General features: G+C 42.4%; 3 protein-coding genes across 3 annotated transcripts; 2 read left to right on the top strand and 1 right to left on the bottom strand.

Moving 5' to 3' along the window:
• Positions 1 to 1,155: 1,155 nt before the first annotated feature.
• On the bottom strand, positions 1,156 to 6,476 carry LOC121733915. Its single transcript, XM_042124317.1, has 2 exons — positions 4,403 to 6,476; positions 1,156 to 4,292 (listed from the first exon to the last, which is right to left on the bottom strand). Exons 1-2 carry the CDS (start codon positions 6,474 to 6,476, stop codon positions 1,156 to 1,158), a joined length of 5,211 nt encoding a protein of 1,736 aa, XP_041980251.1.
• Positions 6,477 to 9,476: 3,000 nt separating this feature from the next.
• Positions 9,477 to 12,289, top strand: LOC121733916. The gene is made up of 4 exons (XM_042124318.1): positions 9,477 to 9,595; positions 9,986 to 10,119; positions 10,605 to 10,760; positions 12,141 to 12,289. The coding sequence occupies exons 1-4, from the start codon at positions 9,477 to 9,479 to the stop codon at positions 12,287 to 12,289; spliced, it is 558 nt and encodes a 185-aa protein (XP_041980252.1).
• A 2,321-nt stretch (positions 12,290 to 14,610) lies between these two features.
• On the top strand, positions 14,611 to 21,018 carry LOC121733762. The gene is made up of 5 exons (XM_042124111.1): positions 14,611 to 14,674; positions 18,005 to 18,230; positions 18,972 to 19,105; positions 19,964 to 20,109; positions 20,892 to 21,018. The coding sequence occupies exons 2-4, from the start codon at positions 18,112 to 18,114 to the stop codon at positions 20,077 to 20,079; spliced, it is 369 nt and encodes a 122-aa protein (XP_041980045.1). The 5' UTR covers positions 14,611 to 14,674; positions 18,005 to 18,111; the 3' UTR covers positions 20,080 to 20,109; positions 20,892 to 21,018.
• The last annotated feature ends 709 nt before the right edge of the window (positions 21,019 to 21,727 follow it).

Genomic DNA, 21,727 nt, shown 5'->3' on the forward strand with positions numbered 1-21,727 from the left:
GTTAATAGTAATATAATAAGGCTGAAGAGTTCGTTTGTTTGTTTGACATTAAACGTGCCTACTGCCTAATCTCAGGAACTATAGGTCTACCAGAATCTAATGGCAAAAAATGGAAAAAGGGAATTGACGCTAACAATACTGGGGAAATTGGAGCAAAACGTTTGATACTTTTTTGCCTTATAGCGGCTGATTCTGTGTGTGATAATATATGCAAATGTAAAAAAATATCCAATGATTAAGGGTATTTTTTTTAAAATATCTGAACCAAATTTGCCATTAGATTCTGGTATATCTGCATCATTGGTTTATTTATCGAGGAAGGCCTTATAACAATTTTTATAATTAATTTTAACATCAGGCTACGACCAATAGGAGCAAAGAATCAGTGGAAAATGTGAAAAATACGATAAAAATCGGCCAAGTGCGAGTGGACCTCGCGCACGAAGGATTCCGTACCACAATAGATAGAGCAAAAAAATACTGGAAATTGTGTTTTTTTTTTTTATGGGAGCCCCCTCAATTAATTCATTTAAGTAAATTTTATTATAAATTATTAAAGTGCGAATAAAATAGAGTACTTATTTCGTGAATATTTCAAGTGCCTATGTATTGCCATTATTGATTACGAGCAAAAAATAGATAAAAAACACGTATGGTTGTTGAGCCCCCCCTTTTTTTTTTTTTTTTTTTTTTTTTTTTTTTTTTTTTTTTTTTTTTCGACGGGAAATGCATTGACGCATCCCGGGGGAATTGGGGACTCCCGATACACGAGTATGTGGGGCTCGCTGCGGCCGTAAGGATGGTAAGTGACCGCAGCCCTACCCACTAAAACCCGTCGGTACTCTTCGTCTTCCCGTTGCCGAGTCGCGAGAACGCGTGAGCTCTACTCCGTGGCTCGACAATCGACCGCCCGCGTATCAATGGCGGGCCCGTCCTCTTTGAAGCACTGTCGCTATGCTTCTGTCACCAAACAGAGCCCTTTCGGGGCTTGGCGACTCTCTCTGTCGTCGCGATGCGCGAAGAGTACACTGCGCATCGCGACCCTCTCGGGGACTCGGTACAATGAGTGACGGCATCCCCATACCGCCACCCTGAGCTCCCCATTTACGGCGGCAAGTTATCATTCCGGATGACACGTCGCCTTGGTCGTCTTCGTCAAAGAGGGTCCAGCGCCCGCCTTTCTCTATCGCGCTCTGCCTCTTCTTTGTTGGAGATCACCTCTTCGGCGAACTTCTCCACGTCCCTCCAGTTTTGCTCACTGCTCAGCATGGCACTTACCAACGCTGGCAGTGATAAGTCCGGTCCGATGGCGGCCGTTAATGCCGCACGTTGTCGTGTCCAAGAGGGACAAGCCGTTAAGGTGTGCGCGGCCGTGTCCCTTTCGTCGTCACAGTGGTGGCACCGCGTCGTCTCCTCCCTTCCGACGATCTCGCACAGGTACCGACCGAAGCAGCCGTGCCCGGTCAGCACCTGTGTGAGGCGGAACGAGAGGGCGCCTTTCTTTCGGTCCACCCACTCTCTGAATACTGGGCGAATAGCCCCTATGAGGTCTACGCTTACACGCGGCTCCAAGAGACGCTCCTCCCACAACTCCAGGGCCCTGTCTCTGGCTTCGTCCCTCCACCGACGTACGGCGTCCGGAAGGGGATTGCTGCCCCCCGCGCGGACTTCTGCGCTACGCCAGTACACATCGGCGAGGGCTCTTGCGTCCAGGTCCCATGGGACGCTTCCGGCGAGCAGGCACGCAGCATCCCGGGAGATGGTGCGATACCCGCGCACTGCTCGCGTTGCCATCGTTCTTTGTAGCCGACCAAGGATGAGCCTGTTTTTGGCTGACAAATTTTCGGCCCAGATCGGCGCACCGTACATGGCCATGGAACGTACAACGCCCATGTACAGGCGCCGACAGCTCAGGCTCGGGCCCCCTAGGTTGGGGAGCAGCGATGCTAGAGCTCCTGCTGCCTTCGCTACCTTCTCGGATAGCCGGCGGAAGTGCTCCTTAAAGGACCACCGACTATCGAGTACTAGCCCTAAGTATGTCAGAGTTGACGATACTGGGATGGATGTTCCACCGACTATCACCGCCAAACCGGGCGGCGGCGCGTTTCTGGGCCCATGAAAGATGATGGCCTCAGATTTGTTAAGCGCCACCGTCAAGCCTAACGCCTGTATTCTGCGCACAACTTGTGCAACAGCTGCCGTCGCAAGTATTACGGCTTCGCGGTGTGTTTTGGCGCGGCAGACCGCCGCGGTGTCGTCCGCGTACGCGATCAACTCCACGCCGGGTAAGTTGGCACCGCGAAGCACGTGGTCATAACCCATGTCCCACAGTTTCGGGCCGAGAGCCGAACCCTGCGGGACGCCGCAGTCCACCTCCTGCTCTTCCCATCCCTCTTCAGTAGGGTACTGCACCGAGCGCTCCGACAGATAGTCGCCCACGAGTCTGCAAAGGTATCCCGGCACTCGGTGGTATCGAAGGGCCTCTTTTATGGTTTCCCAGGGCAGGGTGTTGAATGCGTTGGAGATGTCTAACGAGACAACCAACACCACCCCGCCCCGAGAGATCTCCTCCCTCGTAATAGACCGGAGCCGTGCCACCGCATCCATCGTCGATCGACGAGACCGGAACCCGAACTGAGCATCGCTCAAGTTCGGGCCGACGCTCTCTAGATGGCGGTCGATACGCGCCACTACGATCCTCTCCATCGTCTTACAAATCTCGTCGATCAAGACGATAGGGCGGTAGGCTGACGGCTGGTCTTCGGGTCGCCCGACCTTCCTGAGTAGCACGAGTTTGCCAGTCTTCCAGCGACGTGGTATTCGCCCTTGCACGAAGCACATGTTCAGTAGGGCGAGAACACGCTCTTCCATCTGCTCCATCGCTAGCACCCAGACACGACCGGGGACCCCGTCTAATCCAGGGGCTTTGTTCTGGAGGGCCATTTTATGGACCGCCGCTGCCAGTTCTCCGGCTGTCACTGGGGGAATTTCCTCCTCCTCGGTCTCTGCAGTTGGTGGTGCCATAGTTGGTGGGGACCACTCGGCCCTGGGTGGAAATAGGGCCGACACAATAGTTCTACAGAATTCCGGTGGCAAGGACTGGGTGAGAGGTGGGGCAGCAGGGCGAAGCTTTTGCCTCACCCACTTGTAAGGTCTGCCCCACGGGTCCTGCTCCAGAGTACCCAGGAATTCCTCCCATGCCGTCTTCTTGGCCAGTCTGATGGCATCGCGAAGGTTATGGCGCGCAGTGCGGTATCCATCGTATATGGACTCCTCCTCTGCCTCGCTTCGGATCCGTCGTCTTCGATACCGCAAATAGCGGCGGCGAGCTGCCACACACTCATCACGGAGACGCTTCAAATCCGGACTCCACCAGTACGTCTGGCGTCTTGGCACGGCTGGTCCGGCGCGGGGCATTGAGGCGTCACATATGTTGTGTGCCGCCTCAATCAGCCACTCCGCGCATTCTTCTACGTCCTCTGATGGTAGAGGCGCCCACGATGCGACGGCTGCTGCCTCTTTGAGGAGGTCGCGGTCCAACTTCTTCAAAGACCACCTCAGGCCTGTACCAGGTGTGAATGAGCGGCCTGGCTCCGTCAAGTGAGCCGAGACGACGAAGCGTATGTAGAGGTGGTCCGAGAGAGTCTCAATGCGACTCAAGACCTTCCACTCGGTGATACGCGGGGCGATGGCTGGGCTGACCAGGGTGAGGTCCACTATGGACTCTCCCTGTGGCCGGACGCATGTACTGGACGCACCGCGGTTTGCCAGGACCAGGCCGGTAGTGACCAACCAATCCTCCAAGAGTCGACCTCTCGCATTTGCCGCCGGGGAGCCCCACAGCGGAGACTTCGCGTTGAAGTCTCCGGCAACAACTACGGGGCGACTCGACCCCTCTACGACGGCGGTCAGTTGAAGCAAGAGCGCCTCAAACTCAACGATCGGCTTGTTGGGGGAAAAGTAAACCCCCACCACGGTGAGGGTCCCCAAGATGGCGACAACAAATCCACGGCCCCTTATCGCGTTCCTCGACGAAGGAGGCACGATTTTGGGACCAAAGACTATGGCGACCAACGAGTCGACGTCTCCCACCCAGTCGCTTCTATCCAGGACGCGGTACGGCTCTGCAATAATGCCCACGTCGATCTCCCACTGCAAAAGAACCTGAACCCAAAGATCCTGCGCCGCAGCGCAGTGATTCAGGTTGCCCTGAAGGAACCGTAAGGTGGCCGTTATTGGGCCTCCATGGGGTCCGCTCTGGCACTGGGGGCCGCCGTAGATGTTGTGGCAGCCTCTCGAGGCGATTGGCTCTTTTTAGGGCCTTTCCGTTTTGTTTTGGAGGCAGATTTATTGCAGCGTGCGCTGCCTACTATGTGGTCTGCCGCCTTCCCTCTCGACTCACATAACGCGCAGTGCGGAGGGTTTCCGCACTGTTTGGTCGAGTGCCCGGGCTGACCGCAGCGGAAACAGAGTTCACTGCGGTCAGTTTCTGAGGAGCAGGTTGCTCGGGTATGTCCCTCTTCGTGGCACCGGAAGCATCTCATGGTGCGCTGGGACAGGAGGGTCACTTGCGCTACCGTCCAGCCGACGCACACCCTGGTAGGAGGTGCCATCACCAATTTGGCGGCCTCAACCGGGCACCTGACCCAGGCCATACCGCGTCCTCTTCTGTCTACACGGATCTCGCCGACTCTGATATCTTCCGGTCGACAACCACCCTTCCTTGCGACAGCAGCCGTGATTTCTGTCGCTGTTGCAGAGTCGTCGAGACCCGTGATTCGGAGCTCGGCGCATTTTTGCGGTCGGGACACGCGCACCATGTCCTCTCCGACAATCTCTCTTAATTTGCTCGCCAGAGCGTCGGCCCTCTCCTTACATTCCGCCCCCGAGACTTCGTACATACGAGCACCGGTTATAGCCCGCTTAAATTTGACCGCCGGGATGTCGAGTGCAGTCAAGTCCAGATGCAACTTGGCCTTATCAATGACGTCCTGGTAAGTGACGCCATTTTTCTCCGCATCCGGAAGCAGCGTAAGTACTACGGCTGCTGTCTTCGGAGCGCGGAGCTGTCTTTCCTTCTTCTTTTTCTCCTTCTTCTTCAGCGTCTTTTTCCTGTCTCCCGCCTTCATCGGTGTCTTCCCTCTCTTTACTACCTCTGTCCATGAAGGAGAGGCTGTTGGCTGTGTCGCAACTGCCGCAGTCGTTGCATCGCTTCTCGCGGTTGGAGCCTCGACGGCGGCGGCAGACTTTCGCCTCTTCTTTGTCCTTTTTGGTTTGGGACCCGGATTCGTCGGAGGCATCAATGTAGAGACTGATGGCCCCGGCGTAGGCGGAATCTCTTTTTCCATTTCAGGTAGCTGCGGCCTTGCGACTGATGTGGAGGCAGCGCTTTCCTTCTTTTTGTCCGCGGCGAGTGGAGGGCGCAGGCGAGGCTCCGGTAAAAGTCGGGCCTCCAGCCCCTCCAGGCGCGCGTCCATGCGGGCGTTCATCACGGAGACCGCCTCACGCAGCGCTCGCTGCAATAGCTCTTCCACATTCGGCTCTTTGATGGTGGGAGCAGACTGTGGTTGGGCGTCAGCGAGCTTACGCTTGACGGCCTCTAGCTCCTTCTTCATAACCTCAAGCTCTCTGGAGAGGCGTGTGTTTTCCGCCGCCAGGGCTCTCGTCTCTTCCGATACTGTCCTGCTAAGAAGGCAAACGCACGCCTCCTTTATGGTGCAGGACGCTTTCTTAAGGGCCGCGATGGAGGTTCCCTTAAGATTCTTCGACTTCTGAGTCACAGCGGAGATGGCGGCAAGGCTCTGCGTTATTGCCTCGCCAAGTTTCGCCGTTGTGACCTCGTCTTCCGCCATTATGCGATCCGAGAGTGAGGACTCCGACAGCCGGTTGGACCGTAGGTTCGGGAGTCCCTTTGTCACGTCCAGTAGTTCCTTCTCTACCTCGACGTCAAGTTCCCTCTGCTTGATGTCGAGGAGATCCTTCTTGGTCTTGTACAAGCCAACATATTTCCCTGTGATGGGCGGTCTTCCTCTTCCGCGTTTGGAGGAGGGCTTTGCGGCCGCTCCCCTGTCTTTTTCCGGGCTATTTTCGAGCTCACTACCGCGCCTCTTGCGCCGGAAAGTGGCCCGGGTCCTTCCCCTCTCACTGTCTACGCCCGGGTTATGAGAGGCGGCGGACTCATCACCGCTCTCGCCGCTATCACCTCCGGGTCTTCGAAAGAACCCAGAGCCCATGCCTATGGATGCGGGCGTTGCCGCCCGTGATCCACCCTCGCTCGCCGTCGTCATTACCAAATCGCATTGCCTTTCATCGTCCATTAAATCGTTGCCAAAGTCGTTATTCCTCCCCCTCTCCTTCAAAGCATGTTTGGGGCCCCCAGTATACATGGCCCGATCCCCCGCCGAAGCGGGAGTGTGGGATTCTCCGGCATTGCCGGTACCCACCCTGGGAGAATTATCCGCATGCTTGTTTTCCATATTGGTGTCAGTTAGGGGTGATTCTGCCCCAGCGCCCTTGGTACGTAGCCACCTGCTCGTAACGCATCCCACGGCCGGGCGCCAAAAACCCTGGATTAGGGGCCCACGGGCCCATCCATCGCACAAACACTCACAGAAATACACACGCAAACAAGCAATAGTGTAAAGAAGAGTGTAACAAAAATTGAAAGATAGTGAAGAAAAGGTGGTGAACGATAGCGAAACAAAAATAAAATAATACAAAAGAAGGGTATACTACAAAAAGAGAAGAAAAATAGCAAAGACCGGCGTTCAGCCATCCTGGGTGCCTCACCCCGTGTAAAGGGCGGGGCGGCGCACCCAGGCGCCCAGGGACACGAACATGGACGGACCGGTATCGCCCCCTGTTGAGCCCCCCCTAATATTTAATTTATTTTGTTTTTAGTATTTGTTGTTATAGCGGCAACAGAAATACACAATCTGTGAAAATTTCATAAGTCTAACTATAACGGTTCTTGAGACGGACAGACGGACAGACATCGAAGTCTTAGTAATAGGGTCCCGTTTTTACCCTTTGGGTACGGAACCCTAAAAATTGTGAAAAAAATTATTCATCTCTGTTACTACTTATGGGGCGAGTGAGGCGACTAACCCAAAATTGTCGATTTTGTTATCCATTTTTATACTTGAAAATAAGCCCGCGAATTGTTTTATTTTTTAAACATACGTAACATCTACATTATTTGATCAGCGGGGCTAAAATGGTCACATTTAGCAATTCCTCTCAATCAATTCAGCAAATGAATAGTCAAAACTGTCAAACTGACGAATCTACTCCCGTGATTTTTTCACATTTCCAGAAGCAACCGTTTAGCTGGTAGAGGAGCCCCCCCTCCTCTACCAGCTAAACGGCCCCCCCCGTTTAGCTGGTAGTACCCAGTGTCTCTCTAACTCTAACGATTTTTTCCACTTTAAAAGATAAACTGTTTTTTTTTACACAACACGTTAAAAAATAATCTATGAATACTCATATTATTTTTAAAAAACCTATCCAATGACACCCCACGCGATGGGGTGGATGCGAAAAAAATCATCTCCGCTTGGTGTGTACCATAAAAAATATTGTAAAACAATTTAAAAGATTTCATGTACCATTTTGTCGTAATTATTTCTATGTGCATTTATGCCAAATTACAGCTTTGTAGGTCTTATAGTCTCTGAGAAAAACCGCGGACTGACAGACGGACAGACGGACAGACAGACGGACGGACAGACCAAAACTATAAGGGTTCCTTGTTGACTACGGAACCCTAAAAATGTACGATAAACGTGTCCTATGTCCTACGAGTTCGTTTCAAAAACAGGTCTGCTCTGAGGTCACCGGTGCCCTACGTGGCGGCTTGATAAAGGCATGGGTCCGGTGACCGGTGACCTACGCGGCAGAGAACGTGTTACACATTCACATAATATTTAGTATGGATCTATTTTAAAGTTTATTAAATAATCATATTATGTTATACTAGCGACCCGCCGCGGCTTCACACGGGTATAAAATATAAAGCCTATGTCACTCACTGAAAAAATTATAAAAATTTAAAATCGATTCAGTACATAGTTTTGATTTTTATTCATAACTAGATGTCTCGCGCGGCTTCGCCCACGTAAATTAGGAATTTTACGGAAACAATACATTTTCCCATAAAAAATAACTTATGTCCCTACTCCCTTCACTTGGTCTACTCTATATCTGTGCCAAATATTGCCATAAAAATTGCTCCAGTAGTTCATAATCAGTTCATAATCTAATTTTCACGAATTTTTCATTTATTGCCATAACCGTGCATTGAACTAAGTTAATATTTAAACTAATTGTATAAAATTCTATCATTGAGAGATCAACCTAGCGGATTTTTAAAATGTTGTATATTTATCGAGATATTGAGAAAAAACTAATTTGGATAAGAATCCGCGTCGTTCTTATGCACCTGGCATATGAAAGACGGGCGTGAGTGTGAAGAGAGATGGACTTGGGGTTAGTCGCCCTCTTATATATATATATATATATATATATATAGGATAAATCTGTTAGGGTAGGGTTCAGCCTGCGTTTGCAATGTAAGCGGAAAAAAATGAAATTATTCACGACATCACATTAGAAACCCCAACAATAACAGTATTTCTCCACTATTTAATGAATGTTATTATACTAACTAAACCTTCCTCTTGAATCACTCTATCTATTATAGAAAACCGCATCAAAATCCGTTGTGTAGTTTTAAATATTAAAGGGGACAAAGGGACATGGGGCAAAAAAGCGACTTTGTTATAATATAAGTATAGTGATTTAGATCAAAGAAAACATCCAGAAGATTCGACCGACCTTCAAAGACACGTTCCATATAAAATCCGTATGATATAAATGTTATCATTCGGGTAAACTGGTTACGAGTATTTCCATACATAAGACAGTATATTTTACTTTAATTTCTTCATTCATTGTTGGACGTTTTGTTCCGCAAGTATGTGGAAGTTGGTCACTTTGACCATTTTGGTCTTTCTCCATAATGCTGTATCTGAGAAGCAAGGTACTTTTTTAATATTTTTATTATTGAAAATAATTATATACTTACTTAAAACAATTTTGAAACTACTTGTATTGGTATACTTTACAAAATTATTATCATTAATTACTTTGATATTTTTGAATAAATATAATTATTACAAAAACATTTTATTCTTTTGGATTTAATTCTGATTAATAATGTTTGGAGTGCCTTATTTGCATGAATTACTTTTGATATCAATAACAACCTCTTGAAAATGTTTTTTATTTTTGTATTTTATTATTTTTTTTATTTTAAATGCACCGATGAATGTTACTGAATTGATAAACCATATTTTTGTCATATTATAGACGTGGTACCAACGCCTCTAGTTGAAATTGTTGACGATGGTCACGCTAATCTTCTAAAATATACTGGCGATGAGAAAATACCCATAGGTTCTATAGTAAAATGTGGAATGGATCTGTCAGAGCCATTAGGAATTAACCACATCGAAGGTGGCCTGGTTGGAGTGGATTATTCTCTCGACGATGTAGTTGTGTCAAATCTTTCGAAGTGTGCTGTAAAATCGTTAAAGTATGTTCATTTATGTAATTATTTTGTTTATTTTTGGTTATATAATATTCATAAATGAAGTATTTAGAAACTTTTTCTATAAGAGTTACTACACCATCATGAAATGAAACCCAGCGCGATATAAGGACGCATAATATAAGTCAAATCTGAAAGACTGTTGCTAATTGCTATACTTATAGCAATATTTTTTTATGCTTTTTGCTCACATCACAATAAATATTTCATAAAAATTTAATTATTTATTAAACCGCATTATCTTGGACATAATATGCGTCTATTCTTGTTGTATCTAGTTTTAAAGAGACTGGATCCTCAAAACTGTGAAAGTATATATCTTACCTAATCATTACAAAAATTAACTTAAGTATTTAATCATAACCTAACTTACAGGATAGATCTAGATTCATTAGATATGAATATTCACTTGGACTGCCCGCATTTGTCTATGTTTGGCAAATATAACGTGACTGGAATGATCATAGCTATATTCTTTGAGGGACTGGGCGAAACCAGAATTGTTGCAGGTAAACAAAGATGCAAAATACATAATTTTTAATAGTTACTTCATTTCTACTGAATTAATATAGTTAATTACTTTGGTGGGAAGAAATGGTGTGTTCAGATGTCACTGCAACGTAAAGAGGCAGCACCAGAATCGACAGTAAACATAAAGTTTAATTCGACGTTCGACAATGTTTCTGTCAATATTCTGATATGACGTGTGTAACATGTCGGAATTTGGACGGATTGTTTACTGCGTAGACTTATATTAATTATATTAATTAAGGGTTTACTGTATATGCTAGTAGTGCGTTCTGCTCCTTTGCGTAATTTTCTCTATTAAGCATGACTGACTGCCAGATTTCTTTGTACTGTTGATATTGTGTGCATGGATGAAGTCCATGTGTGTGTGATGGTGTGACTTTTAGATAAAATCAGTATAATTTTACCAGTGTCTAATACAGTTTTCGCAGTTAACATTCTATTAACTTTCCATTTTACTTCACAGAAAATTACGGACTTTCAATTAAAGGGAAACTGGAAGAATTTATTGGAGAAGATGACCAAAAGCACGTTAAAGTCAAGAATTTCATACCAAAACCTCATTACGGTGGGAAAGTTGTTTATAATCTGACAAATCTGTTTTATGGAAATGAAATGTTAGGTAAGTAATTCATTTTACCCTGAAAGGTTGAAATTTTTTGTATAAGCCTCCGCACCTAGAGATATTTAACATTTACGAAGATCATGATTATATTATTTAGATAATAGCCGTATAAGAGTTCAGTATAATGATGCATACCGAACTCTTATGCGGCTCCCGCGAAGCTGCAGTGCTTCGAGTATGTTTGCGGAGGTGGGAGTCCCTGTCTTTTTTGCTATCATTAGATCTCGGGTGGCTGCATTTTGGCGCAGACTGCGCAGCTCTGGAAATAGGATACTCGCGGCTATCTCTGACGACTACTACAATAATTTAATGTATGTGCGGTGGATCTCTGTTCACATAAACCAGAACAAGAAGTGATTTTATGACTGGACACCCCTTTACAGTGTCAACATTATTTTATTTTAATTTTACATAATATTTTATATAATTTTTATGGGTACATTTATGCCTGAAATAAAGACATTTTATTTTATTTATTTATTATTTTATTTTATATTATCACACCATATTTTATTTTCCGTCAAACATTTTATTATATTATAGTTTCCTTAATGTCTGAGTGTCTGAGTGCGGTCTTTACAAGCTTGATCAATGTGTTGAATATCAAATATTAGAATATTTTGTCAAACATTTAAAATGATGCTGTAATTCTAATAATTGAAAATCTATTAAGAGGGCGGCTAACCCAAAAAATCAAACATCATCCTTCTCTCTTGACACTCACGCCCGTCTTTCATATGCCAGGTGAAAAAGGACGACGCGGATTCATCGCCAAATTAGGTTTTTCTCAATAACTCGATAAATATACAACATTTTAAAAATTCGCTAGGTCGATCTCGCAATGATAGAATTTTAAACAATGTGTTAAAATATTAACTTAGTTCAATGCACGGTTATGGCATTAAATGAACAATTCGTGAAAGTTAGATGCATCTATGTGATTTTTTTCTATGAGAAAATTTTAAGATATCGTGTTTTTGCTCAGATTGGATTCTTGGAAATATAATGTAGTATCTAATTTTAGAAAATGAAACTATTCGGGGCTTATTTTCAAGTATAAAAATGGATTAATAAAATTATATATATTTAATCGAAAATTTTGGGTTAGTCGCCCCCTTTATAATATGTCTGCTAAGAATTGCAGACCCAATAGATTTTCAATTGTTCGGCGTCAGCCGGGTGCCGCCTGGGGATTGATGGGTTAAATTGCAATTCTAGTGTTATCGTTATATTCGTCTCGATAATATGAACATTGGCAGTTGCATCAATACCACTGCTTTTAAACGATAAACCTCCTTTGTTGTTTTCATATTTTATTTAAGGTTTCATTGTTACTCTTTATCTCGTTACATCTCGTGTATATTTTGTCATTTACAGCTACCGAGGCCCATAAGTACATCAACGGCAATTGGAAGGCGGTGTCAGAATTCGGCCAAGCTCCAATAATGTCTGCTGCGCTGAGACTATTCTTCAAAAACATCAACAAGTGTCTTAAGCCTATACCGGTTCAAAATATAGAATTTTGATTTGTTTTCGGTGTTTCATTTTGACGTACTAATCTATACTAGAGATCGCCCAATGGTCGAAATTCAACCTTAATTTCATTTTGTAAAAAAATATTGACTTTTATACATATTTTTTTCAACTCTTGTCTCTGGGACCCAGCTGATCTCAGACTGGCCGTGTAAGCATTGTCTTCTATCTTAGCATCCAAGATTCAATAAAAAAAACTATAATCCATTTTCAATTTGTCACCTTGTCAATGTTGTCAACAGACTTCAACCATAAATATAAGAGTATAATTCGTATGTATAGGCTTGTCACTCAAAAATATGTCATTTTCCTAGTGTGTGTGTTGTAGTGTGTGTAATGTTTTATTTGTTAAAAAATTGTATGATAAAAGCATAATTTCAAAATAATATTAGCTCGATGCACTCCTTCACCATATAAACTATAACTGTGCAAAATTTCATTCGCCTACGTTTCCCCATTTTTCGTCAAAAGGGATACAAAGATTTTTGGCTCACGTATTAATATAATTATATAATACTCAAAGGTGACTGACTGACTGATTGATCTATCAACGCACAGCCCAAATCACTGGAGTCTGGACGGATCGGGCTGAAATTTGGCATGCAGGTAGATGTTACGACGTAGGCATCCGCTAAGAAAGGATTTTGATAAATTCTAACCCCAAGGGGTTCAAATAGGGGATGAAAGTTTGTATAATATAATAATACAAACTTTCAAAAAAAAAATTCGAGTCACGAAGCGAGTCACGTCGCCGGCAAAACGTGACAGTGTTAGTTTTTAAGAATATATATAAAATAAAGAATATATCTATATTCTATACACAGACGTAAAAAAAGTACGGACGTAACCTTCTCTAATCACGAGTGAAGCCTAGTTATGGCCGCCCGTGTAGGACGTGTGCGTGATATGAGGGTTGCCATATAAATCATAAATTTCCCTACTTTTAAATTTTGTAAACTCAGACAAGTTAAATGTATTTTTTATACTTAAACATATTTTTATGTTTTTTTCGCTTCAGAAATGTAAGCGGTTGTTAAAGATGTCATAATGAAAATATTATTTTTATGACACTATAGATAGAAAAAAAACACATATTACGTACAGAGAAGTATATTATTTACATAATATACTTCTCTGTACGTACATTAGTACATTAGTAATAATGATTATGTACAAACATTTACAATAATAAAATTATTACTAGCTATTTGACCGAGCTTTGCTCGGTATTCGATAAAACACGAATAAAATGACATTTTCTAATAATAATTCCTAGCTAGACAGATTTATCGCCCCCGAAACCTATAAAAGAAACCTGTATACGAAAAGATATAAGATACTTAAGTCCCGTAACCCGTTTCATCAAACAATCAAGTAATGTTAAATAAATAATGGCTTGTTAAATCAGTTAACGACCTGTTAGAGCTATCGAGAGTTCTACCATGCGCTAACGTCAAATGAAATCACCTAACATGGTGTTAAATTTATTCCTGGTCTAGAGGTCCAGAGAGAGGTTATATTTATCTTCTTCCAACTTAACATCTGGTGTATAAATATTTCCCCCCCACCCTTCTAAGGGGACCAAAGAGGGGGTCAAAATTTGTCTCAAACTTTTTTCTTCAATGGACTAACTTCATATTATTAACTGTATTTTCCAATTTTACATCTGGTGTATAAAAATTTTTCCCCACCCCTTTAAGGGGGCCGAAGAGGGGTCAGATATTGTATCAAACTTTTTTTTTAACATGAAAACTACTGATCCGATTTGAATATGGTTTTCGCATATATATCAGGCTTTGCTCCTGCCCTTACTTGGGGGGGCTGCGCCCCCCCAAACCCCCCCTCTCCTGGTAATGTTGCTAAGCAAAATGTTGTTGCGCCGTTATATGTTCGTTTTAAGGTATTTATTATATAATTGATATGTATGTTAGATTTAAGGTATTTGTTATATGGGCCACTGATGCCCGAAATAAATGATTTGAATTTGAATACTTCTTAACGCGAGCGAAGCCGCGGGCAAAAGCTCGTAGGGAATATAAACGTACAAATGTTAAAGCAGAGACCGCTACTGGCACAAACAGTAAACAATCCGACCAAAATACTTAGAATATTTTTACCAAAATCCGACATGCTACCCAGTGGGTAACGTGGTGACGCCGAGTTAAAGTAAAAAATCGTTTTGGATACGTTTTAGATCGCTTGTTTTCTATTGAGAGGCCGGGCCGACCTTTCAAAGAAAACAAGAAATGGAACAGCAAGAAATGGAAAGGGCATAAGCGCCAAATTTTGTCGCGTAATTTAAAAACCTAAAATGTGGAAGTTCGTTTTAACTTTGTGTATTTTGGGTATTTTCCATACTGCAGTGTGTGAGAAACAAGGTAATAATAATTGCAATCTTCTGATTATTTTTTAAGAATTTGACTTTTTATACTACCAAACTATGGCCAAAATTCGCTAAATCGCACAGAATATATTATAATATATTCTGTGCCATAGTGCACTATAAGTCATACCTGCCAAAAGGTGGTGTCTAACGTCATACTGTATGACGCTGGATGCCACCTTTCGGCAGAATTTTCAGTCTAGCTTTTAATCTGCTTTCCGGCTCATTATAGAAGTACAGCTGCTGCAGGAATGTTTTATAGAATATTAACTATTTACTTACATAAAATATATAAACAAAAAAAAAACAAAACGGCCCTCTTTATGAAATTCGAGAAAAAATGGATTTGCATTTTTTTGCAAAGAAAAATAAATAGTTAAAAAACTCATTAAATGACGGCGCGTAGTTATACAGTTCGACAAGGCTTTCAAATATTATGAATATGTCAATGATGTTAATGGGCGCTGCTGGTAAAGAACTGTCAAAAATAACGTTTTTGTATGATAGAAGCGTTAGTTCCTTTTCTCGCCACGTTCATAAACAGCCTTGTCGAACTGTATGTTGAATGGTTAAGTCATTTTTCTAAAATGTACGAATAACTAAAATTAAAAATAAATGATGTAATTATATGATAATTCTTTTTTTTATATAAAATAAGGGGGCAAACGAGCAAACGGGTTACCTGATGGAAAGCAACTACCGTCGCCCATGGACACTCGCAACATTAGAAGAGCTGCAGGTGCGTTGCCGGCCTTTTAAGAGGGAATACGCTCTCTTCTTGAAGGTTTGCAGGTCGTATATGTCCGGAAATACTGGTGACAATTCGTTCCAGTGTTTTACAGTGCGCGACTGAAAGTTACGCGAGAAACGCACGGTGGAAGACTGCTGCACTCATCAAGGTGATGAGGATGGAAAATTTTTCGCGTGGGACGATGGCGAAAAGTTGCAGGTGGTGTGATTTCGAACAATTCCTCAGAGCACTCCCCGTGATACAACCGATAGAGAATGCAGAGTGAAGCTACATCTCGACGTAATTCCAAGGGTTCCAAGCTGTTTGAAACACTATGGCAGTCAAAGATTCGAGCGGTCCTTCGTTGGATACGATCTAGAGGGAGCAGTTGGTATTTTGGCGCTCCTGTCCAGAGATGAGAACAACCTGCTTCTTTTTTTTAAACGGGCTTTGGCCCACCACACATTCCCACCACTGTATCTCCCCGGGATCGACAGCGGTATCCAACCACGATAACCCTTTGATATGATCTCAGGGAGCCCGAGGGACATGCTAAAACTGTCTTGAGACCCGCAATGAAATTAATTAGAAGAAAATAGGAGGAGTAGGAAGATGAACCTGCGCCTTGTAGAGGTGTAGGCGTTGGTCCGGACTGAAGTACTGTCTCGCTCTGTTGAGAACACCAAGCTTCTTCGAGGCTAACTTGGCCTTACCCTCTAGATGATATTGGAACTGGACTTTGCTCGATATGCTAACGCCAAGTCTTTCAATGCTAGGGGAGATGGTTAAAGATGTGCCCTCAAAACGAGGATGTACGACCATTGGTGACTTTTTAGCGGTGAACGCGCAGACTTGTATCTTGGCGGGGTTGAATTGGACTAAGTTACGTCTACCCTATTCAGAGACTTTCTCCAATGAATTCTCAATTTTAGACACATGTTCGTTTCGACTCTCAATAACATTTAGCCGAGAAATATTGGGGGAGTCGGTATATACAGCATCACCTGTACTATCATCCGCATAGCAATGAATGCCGTTGGTCTGTAACATGTCATTGATATGCAGTATGAATAAGGTAGGCGATAGCACACAGCCCTGAGGGACACCAGCGTCAACAGACTGAGTTTCCGAGCATTCGCCGTCAACTACGACCTTTATGCTTCTGTCTGCTAAGAAACTTTTTTGTGATTTGCATGGGCAATCGCCCTGGCGTAAAGAGTTTCCCCATACAAAAACGAAAAAAAATGTTCTCTTTCAGCGCTACTACTTTTACAGTAAACTTAATACACGGGACTCATACACAGTACATACACTAAAGTATTATCACTTAGTTTTGTTATACCTTGTATACTAATATTATGAAACTGAATTGTTTGTGTGTTTGAAAGTGCTATCTCAGAAACTGCTTGTTCGATTTGAAAAATTCTTTTTTTTATTTTGGATAGCCCATTTATCGAGGAAGGCTTTAAGCTAATATATAATGCAGTTTTTTTGTATTTTACTGAGTATTCATGTTATGATTGAATTTACTTTTAGTTGAAAATACGAACTTAATATGCCTAATATCTCGGCTCCGATATAGTTTAGCTATATGTCCCCCATAATAAAGTTTACTCCCCTTGATATGTTCTTTCATAATATGCCGGTTTGGTGAGTGGCCGCGAAAATGACGCCAATATTACCCAAACCCCTTTTCCACAGGCGTTGCCGGCTTTTTAAGAGGGAATAGGGTAATAACTAATAGGGGAAGGTAGGGATGGGAAGAGAATAGGGGAGGGTAGGGAAGGGTATAGGGTAGGGGATTGGGCCTCCGGTAAATATAATTATTATTACGATATCGCCTAGGGTGGGGGGGGGATGGGCTCAAGTTTCTTTATTTTTAGTTGTTTGATCATATCGCTAAAACGGTGCGTTGTAGAGAAAAAAGTTCTGTGCACAATGAAAGCTCATAAAATTTCTCTCCTTTACACTTTGTATCTATCTCCACTCCTTGCCTTGCTATGAGCTTTTATCTCTCTAATCTATACAGATTTCGAGTGAATTTTGGCGCAATGATATTGCGGGAGTCATTAAGTAGGTAGGTACATTACAAGTCGGATCGGGTTTAATTAAATGTAAACTTATAGTTGGAGTTTGGACTAACGTGTACAGACAAACCCTTCAGGTTTTTGTGACACCGAGTTGTTCTTGTAATATTCTTAGCTTTGTTACTTGTACTATTATCTATTCTGTGGCTTTGTGAAGAAATAAATAAATCAAATAATACCCGCATTTGTTTATTTGCGAGGTATATCTACTTTTCGGTCGAACATAAGAGATTAAATTAAAACTGTAGTTTTTATACAAATACAATATATTCTAGATACTTTTACAATAATTTTGACTTGATATATTAGAAATTTTAACTATGAGCATCCACGGCGGTTGTAGGTATGGAAGTGTGGCTCGCGGTGTACCTCGTAGTCGTACCGCACCGCGAATGTTCTCGTGCGTGTGAGTGGGATGGAAGAACGCCAACGGCCGCGCTCGACGATTGTGTAGGTGTTCGCAGCTAAGGCGCGAACATCTACTAATCCTTATTGTATTTCATTCTAGATATTCCACCACCACTGCATTCAGTTGAAATTGACGACGATGACCTCACAGAGCCTACAAACACTAGAGAGCTGAGGAAGAGTTTCGCGTCCATAGTGAGATGTGGCATGGACCTCTCTGAGCCCATCAACGTAGACCACATCAAGTCCAGCCTCATTGGTTTCAAGTACACCCTCGATGATGTGACCTTAAAAAACCTGTCGAAATGTGCATTGAAATCGTCAAGGTATGTTATAGATTTTGGAATTGAAAACTTCTTTAGCGGCATTGCATTTTTGGGGTGGGTTAAAATGTTTGATTAGCGTCAGGAATCAGGATACGCAACTTTTTGTTTAAAAAATAACAATATGACGGAAGAACATACCATCAGCGCTACGTAGAGTAAGTTTTCTGTTACTATGTGAGGGGAATTTCTTTTTTACTAAACTATAATATTATTATATACTATACTATATAATTGATATTTTCCACTTTTTTGGTAAAAGGTGGCCCGTACGAGTTTCTTACGCCGGTTCTTCTCGCTGGGTTAGTTCCCGAACCGGTGGTAGGCACCATGTAGACTTTCTGAGAACCTTTGTTTCAAATTAATTATTCAGAAATAAAACAATTTTTATTTTTATTTATTTCATTCAGCTTACTGCGTGTTCTGTGCACCTGCTGTTACATTTCTTTTTTTGCTTTTAATTCAGCTTGCGAAATATTTATTATTTTAAAATACCATTTTGTTTGGAGTACTTAATCGATTATGACAAAAAAATCTCTTTTAAGATAAATACTCAGACATATAACAGATATCCAAAAACCCAGTTCTAAATCAAAATGTTATTTACAGTCCCGGACGTAGATTCGTTTTTTGATTATTTTGATTTTCTGTCTCGATTGATAAATGGCAAGAAACTTGGTACCCACATTTTCTTTGCGTAAGGCCCGGGGATATTATTTTTAATTATCCTGTTCTTACTTTCAGCATAAATCTAAATTCTAAGGATATCAACATGTACCTAGATTGTCCACTTCTGACTCTGTTCGCTAAGTACAACGTTACCGGAATACTTATTGCTCTACCTCTTGAGGGACAGGGTGACGTCAACATCGTTTTACGTAAGTAAGCATTGATATTTTTTCATCCATTGGGTCTTTCCTGTTTAAAATATGAAGCACAATTGTGGCGGTTCCCACAACTAGCGCAAAAATCCTACATATTGCAAAGACAGCTTCTGAGAACGGCAAGACATAAAAATATACATCTGAAATGACGTCAGTGGGGTTCGGCCTAACCGAGCATGCTATATCCCTTGTTCGAAAGATCTTTTTTAAAGGTGCCCAAGCGCCCCATATTGGTGACCCCCGACATGCCTTCTTCTAATCATTATCATATAAACAGGAGAGTTGTATCATGTTAATGCTCTCCTCTGATGTCTCTGAATCTAACCTCTGATGCCCGAATTAAATGATTTGAATTTGAATTTGAATGCGCCTATACATAGTCTATACATAGTAGAAGTCGGAACAAATCACGTGGCACAGATTACAGGCCAACCTGACCGGACTCGTGCACACACAGGATTAATGCACTAAGAGAACGTGGGAGAGCCATGCTTCAGCACGAATGGGCTAGTTCCACCGGAGAAATAGCACGGGCTCACAGAAAACCGGCGTGAAACAGCGCTTGCGCTGTGTTTCGCCGAGTGAGTGAGTTTGCCGGAGGCCCAATCCCTTTCCCATTCCCTACCCTCCCCTATTACCCTATTGCCTCTTAAAAGGCCGGCAACGCACCTGCAGCTCTTCTGATGTTGCGAGTGTCTATTGGTGACGGAATTTGCTTTCCATCAGGTGACCCGTTTGCTCGTTTGCCTCCTTATTTCATAAAAAAAGAGAGTCCGGTAGGAACAGTCTGGTCTAATCTATCGGTCAGACCGTATAATATTGTAGTGGACCTTAAAAAATAATAATTTACAGGTGACTACGGTATATCACTAGTCGGTAAACTACAGGAGTTTGTCGGTAAAGATGGCCAACAACACGTCAAAGTAAACCGACGACTTACTTCGGAGGACCTGTCGTTTATAGCATGACAAACTTATTCTACGGAAACGAATTTTTGTGTAAGTAAGGTTCTTTACACATTTTTTCTGTTATAATAATATACAGCGTGTAACAAAAATAAGTGATAATACTTTAGGGTGTGTACGTGTTCCTTGTACAGAGTTCACTGTGAAAGGAGCAGTGCTGAAAGACGAAATTTTTTTTCACTTTTGTATGGGCAATGGCCCCAGCGTCACGAGTTTCCCCATACAAAAGTGAAAAAAAATTTTTGGTCTTTCAGCGCTGCTACTTTCACAGTGAACTCTCTACAAGGAACACGTCACATCCTAAAGTATTATCACTTATTTTTGTTACACCCTGTATAAGCATTAAGCAGGTATCATGCGAAATTTACAGAGCATTTTTTCGTTTTGAAAACGTTTGTAATTTCGAAAGAACTGGATGGACTACAGCCGCGGAGCTAAAATGGTCGCTTTGAAGAATCATGATTTAAATCATAATATGATTAATTTTTCTAAAATCGCAAAATGCAACTCTGCTAGCAATTCATTTCTGTATTTTTGTACGTATTTGACATTTGTCAGTTTGACAGTTTTGACAATTCATTTGCTGAATTGATTGAGAGGAATTGCTAAATGTGACCATTCTAGCCCCGCCGATTATTATTCTTAGTTTGGAAAGAATTTATGCATCCTGCAAAATAATGGACCAATCGAAATCTCTGCCTGTTTAATTTCATTAGTAACAAACAAATTATTTCATTAATTCACTTAGCAGTACTCTACCGCCCCGTTATAATAAAATGCAGTTTTTTTTTTTATGTTTTGTTATTATTTTCCAGCAAAGGAAGCCCACAACTACATCAACTCCAACTGGAAGCTTGTCTCTGAGTTTGTCCAAGGACCAGCCGTCTACGCCATCATCAAACAACTCTTCAAAAACATCAACAAATGTCTAAAGCCTATATCTGTTGCAAATATAGAATTATAATTTGCTTGTCCTTTGATTTTTTGACATTTTTCTTGACTGATCTGGGGGTCACATTTAGCAATTCCTCTCAATCAATTCAGCAAATGAATTGTCAAAACTGTCAAACTGACAAATGTCAAATCAGTACAAAAATACAGAAATGAATTGCAAGCAGAGTTGTATTTTGCAATTTTAGAAAAATGAATCATATTATGATTCTTCAAAGCGGCCATTTTAGCCCCGCTGGTCAAATTGATAATTTTACATTATTACATTTTACTCAATACCATTTAACTACTTATTGCAACTTCATGTAAAGAGAAGAAAATACAGGGTGTAACAAAAATAAGTGATAATACTTTAGGGTGTGTACGTCTTCCTTGTAGAGAGTTCACTGTGAAAGTAGCAGGACTATTTTTTCACCAGGGCAATAAATCAACATACGTAATAGTAGTAGTTGTCAAAAAAAAAACACTAGCGATTTTTGGCACTACCCCTTTGGAACAAAAAAACAAATTAAATATCAAGCCCCGGACTTATCCGCTAAACTACTAAAAAATGTGGATGCATTACGCATTTGAGGCAAGGCTGCGTAGATTGGATAAAGGGTAAATTAATTGAAATGAAAAAAATAATATTCGTGAAATATACTCTATTGTCGATACCAATGACGTGGTAAAATTTATTGTACTGGTGAAAAAATAATTC

Source organism: Aricia agestis, chromosome 14 (assembly GCF_905147365.1).
Source record: "Aricia agestis chromosome 14, ilAriAges1.1, whole genome shotgun sequence".
NCBI classification, from domain to species: Eukaryota; Metazoa; Arthropoda; class Insecta; order Lepidoptera; family Lycaenidae; genus Aricia; species Aricia agestis.

What these genes read in the sequence shown, in the direction of transcription:
- LOC121733915 (XM_042124317.1), bottom strand. Translation starts at nt 6,476, where the DNA reads ATGGAAAACAAGCATGCGGATAATTCTCCCAGGGTGGGTACCGGCAAT. An exon ending in CCCTCCGCACTGCGCGTTAT is followed by an intron (nt 4,293 to 4,402) that starts GTGAGTCGAGAG and finishes TCGCCTCGAGAG; the next exon opens with GCTGCCACAACATCTACGGC.
- LOC121733762 (XM_042124111.1), top strand. Translation starts at nt 18,112, where the DNA reads ATGGACCTCTCTGAGCCCATCAACGTAGACCACATCAAGTCCAGCCTC. An exon ending in TGTGCATTGAAATCGTCAAG is followed by an intron (nt 18,231 to 18,971) that starts GTATGTTATAGA and finishes TCTTACTTTCAG; the next exon opens with CATAAATCTAAATTCTAAGG. An exon ending in TGACGTCAACATCGTTTTAC is followed by an intron (nt 19,106 to 19,963) that starts GTAAGTAAGCAT and finishes AATAATTTACAG; the next exon opens with GTGACTACGGTATATCACTA.
- LOC121733916 (XM_042124318.1), top strand. Translation starts at nt 9,477, where the DNA reads ATGGATCTGTCAGAGCCATTAGGAATTAACCACATCGAAGGTGGCCTG. An exon ending in TGTGCTGTAAAATCGTTAAA is followed by an intron (nt 9,596 to 9,985) that starts GTATGTTCATTT and finishes CCTAACTTACAG; the next exon opens with GATAGATCTAGATTCATTAG. An exon ending in TTATGGAAATGAAATGTTAG is followed by an intron (nt 10,761 to 12,140) that starts GTAAGTAATTCA and finishes TGTCATTTACAG; the next exon opens with CTACCGAGGCCCATAAGTAC.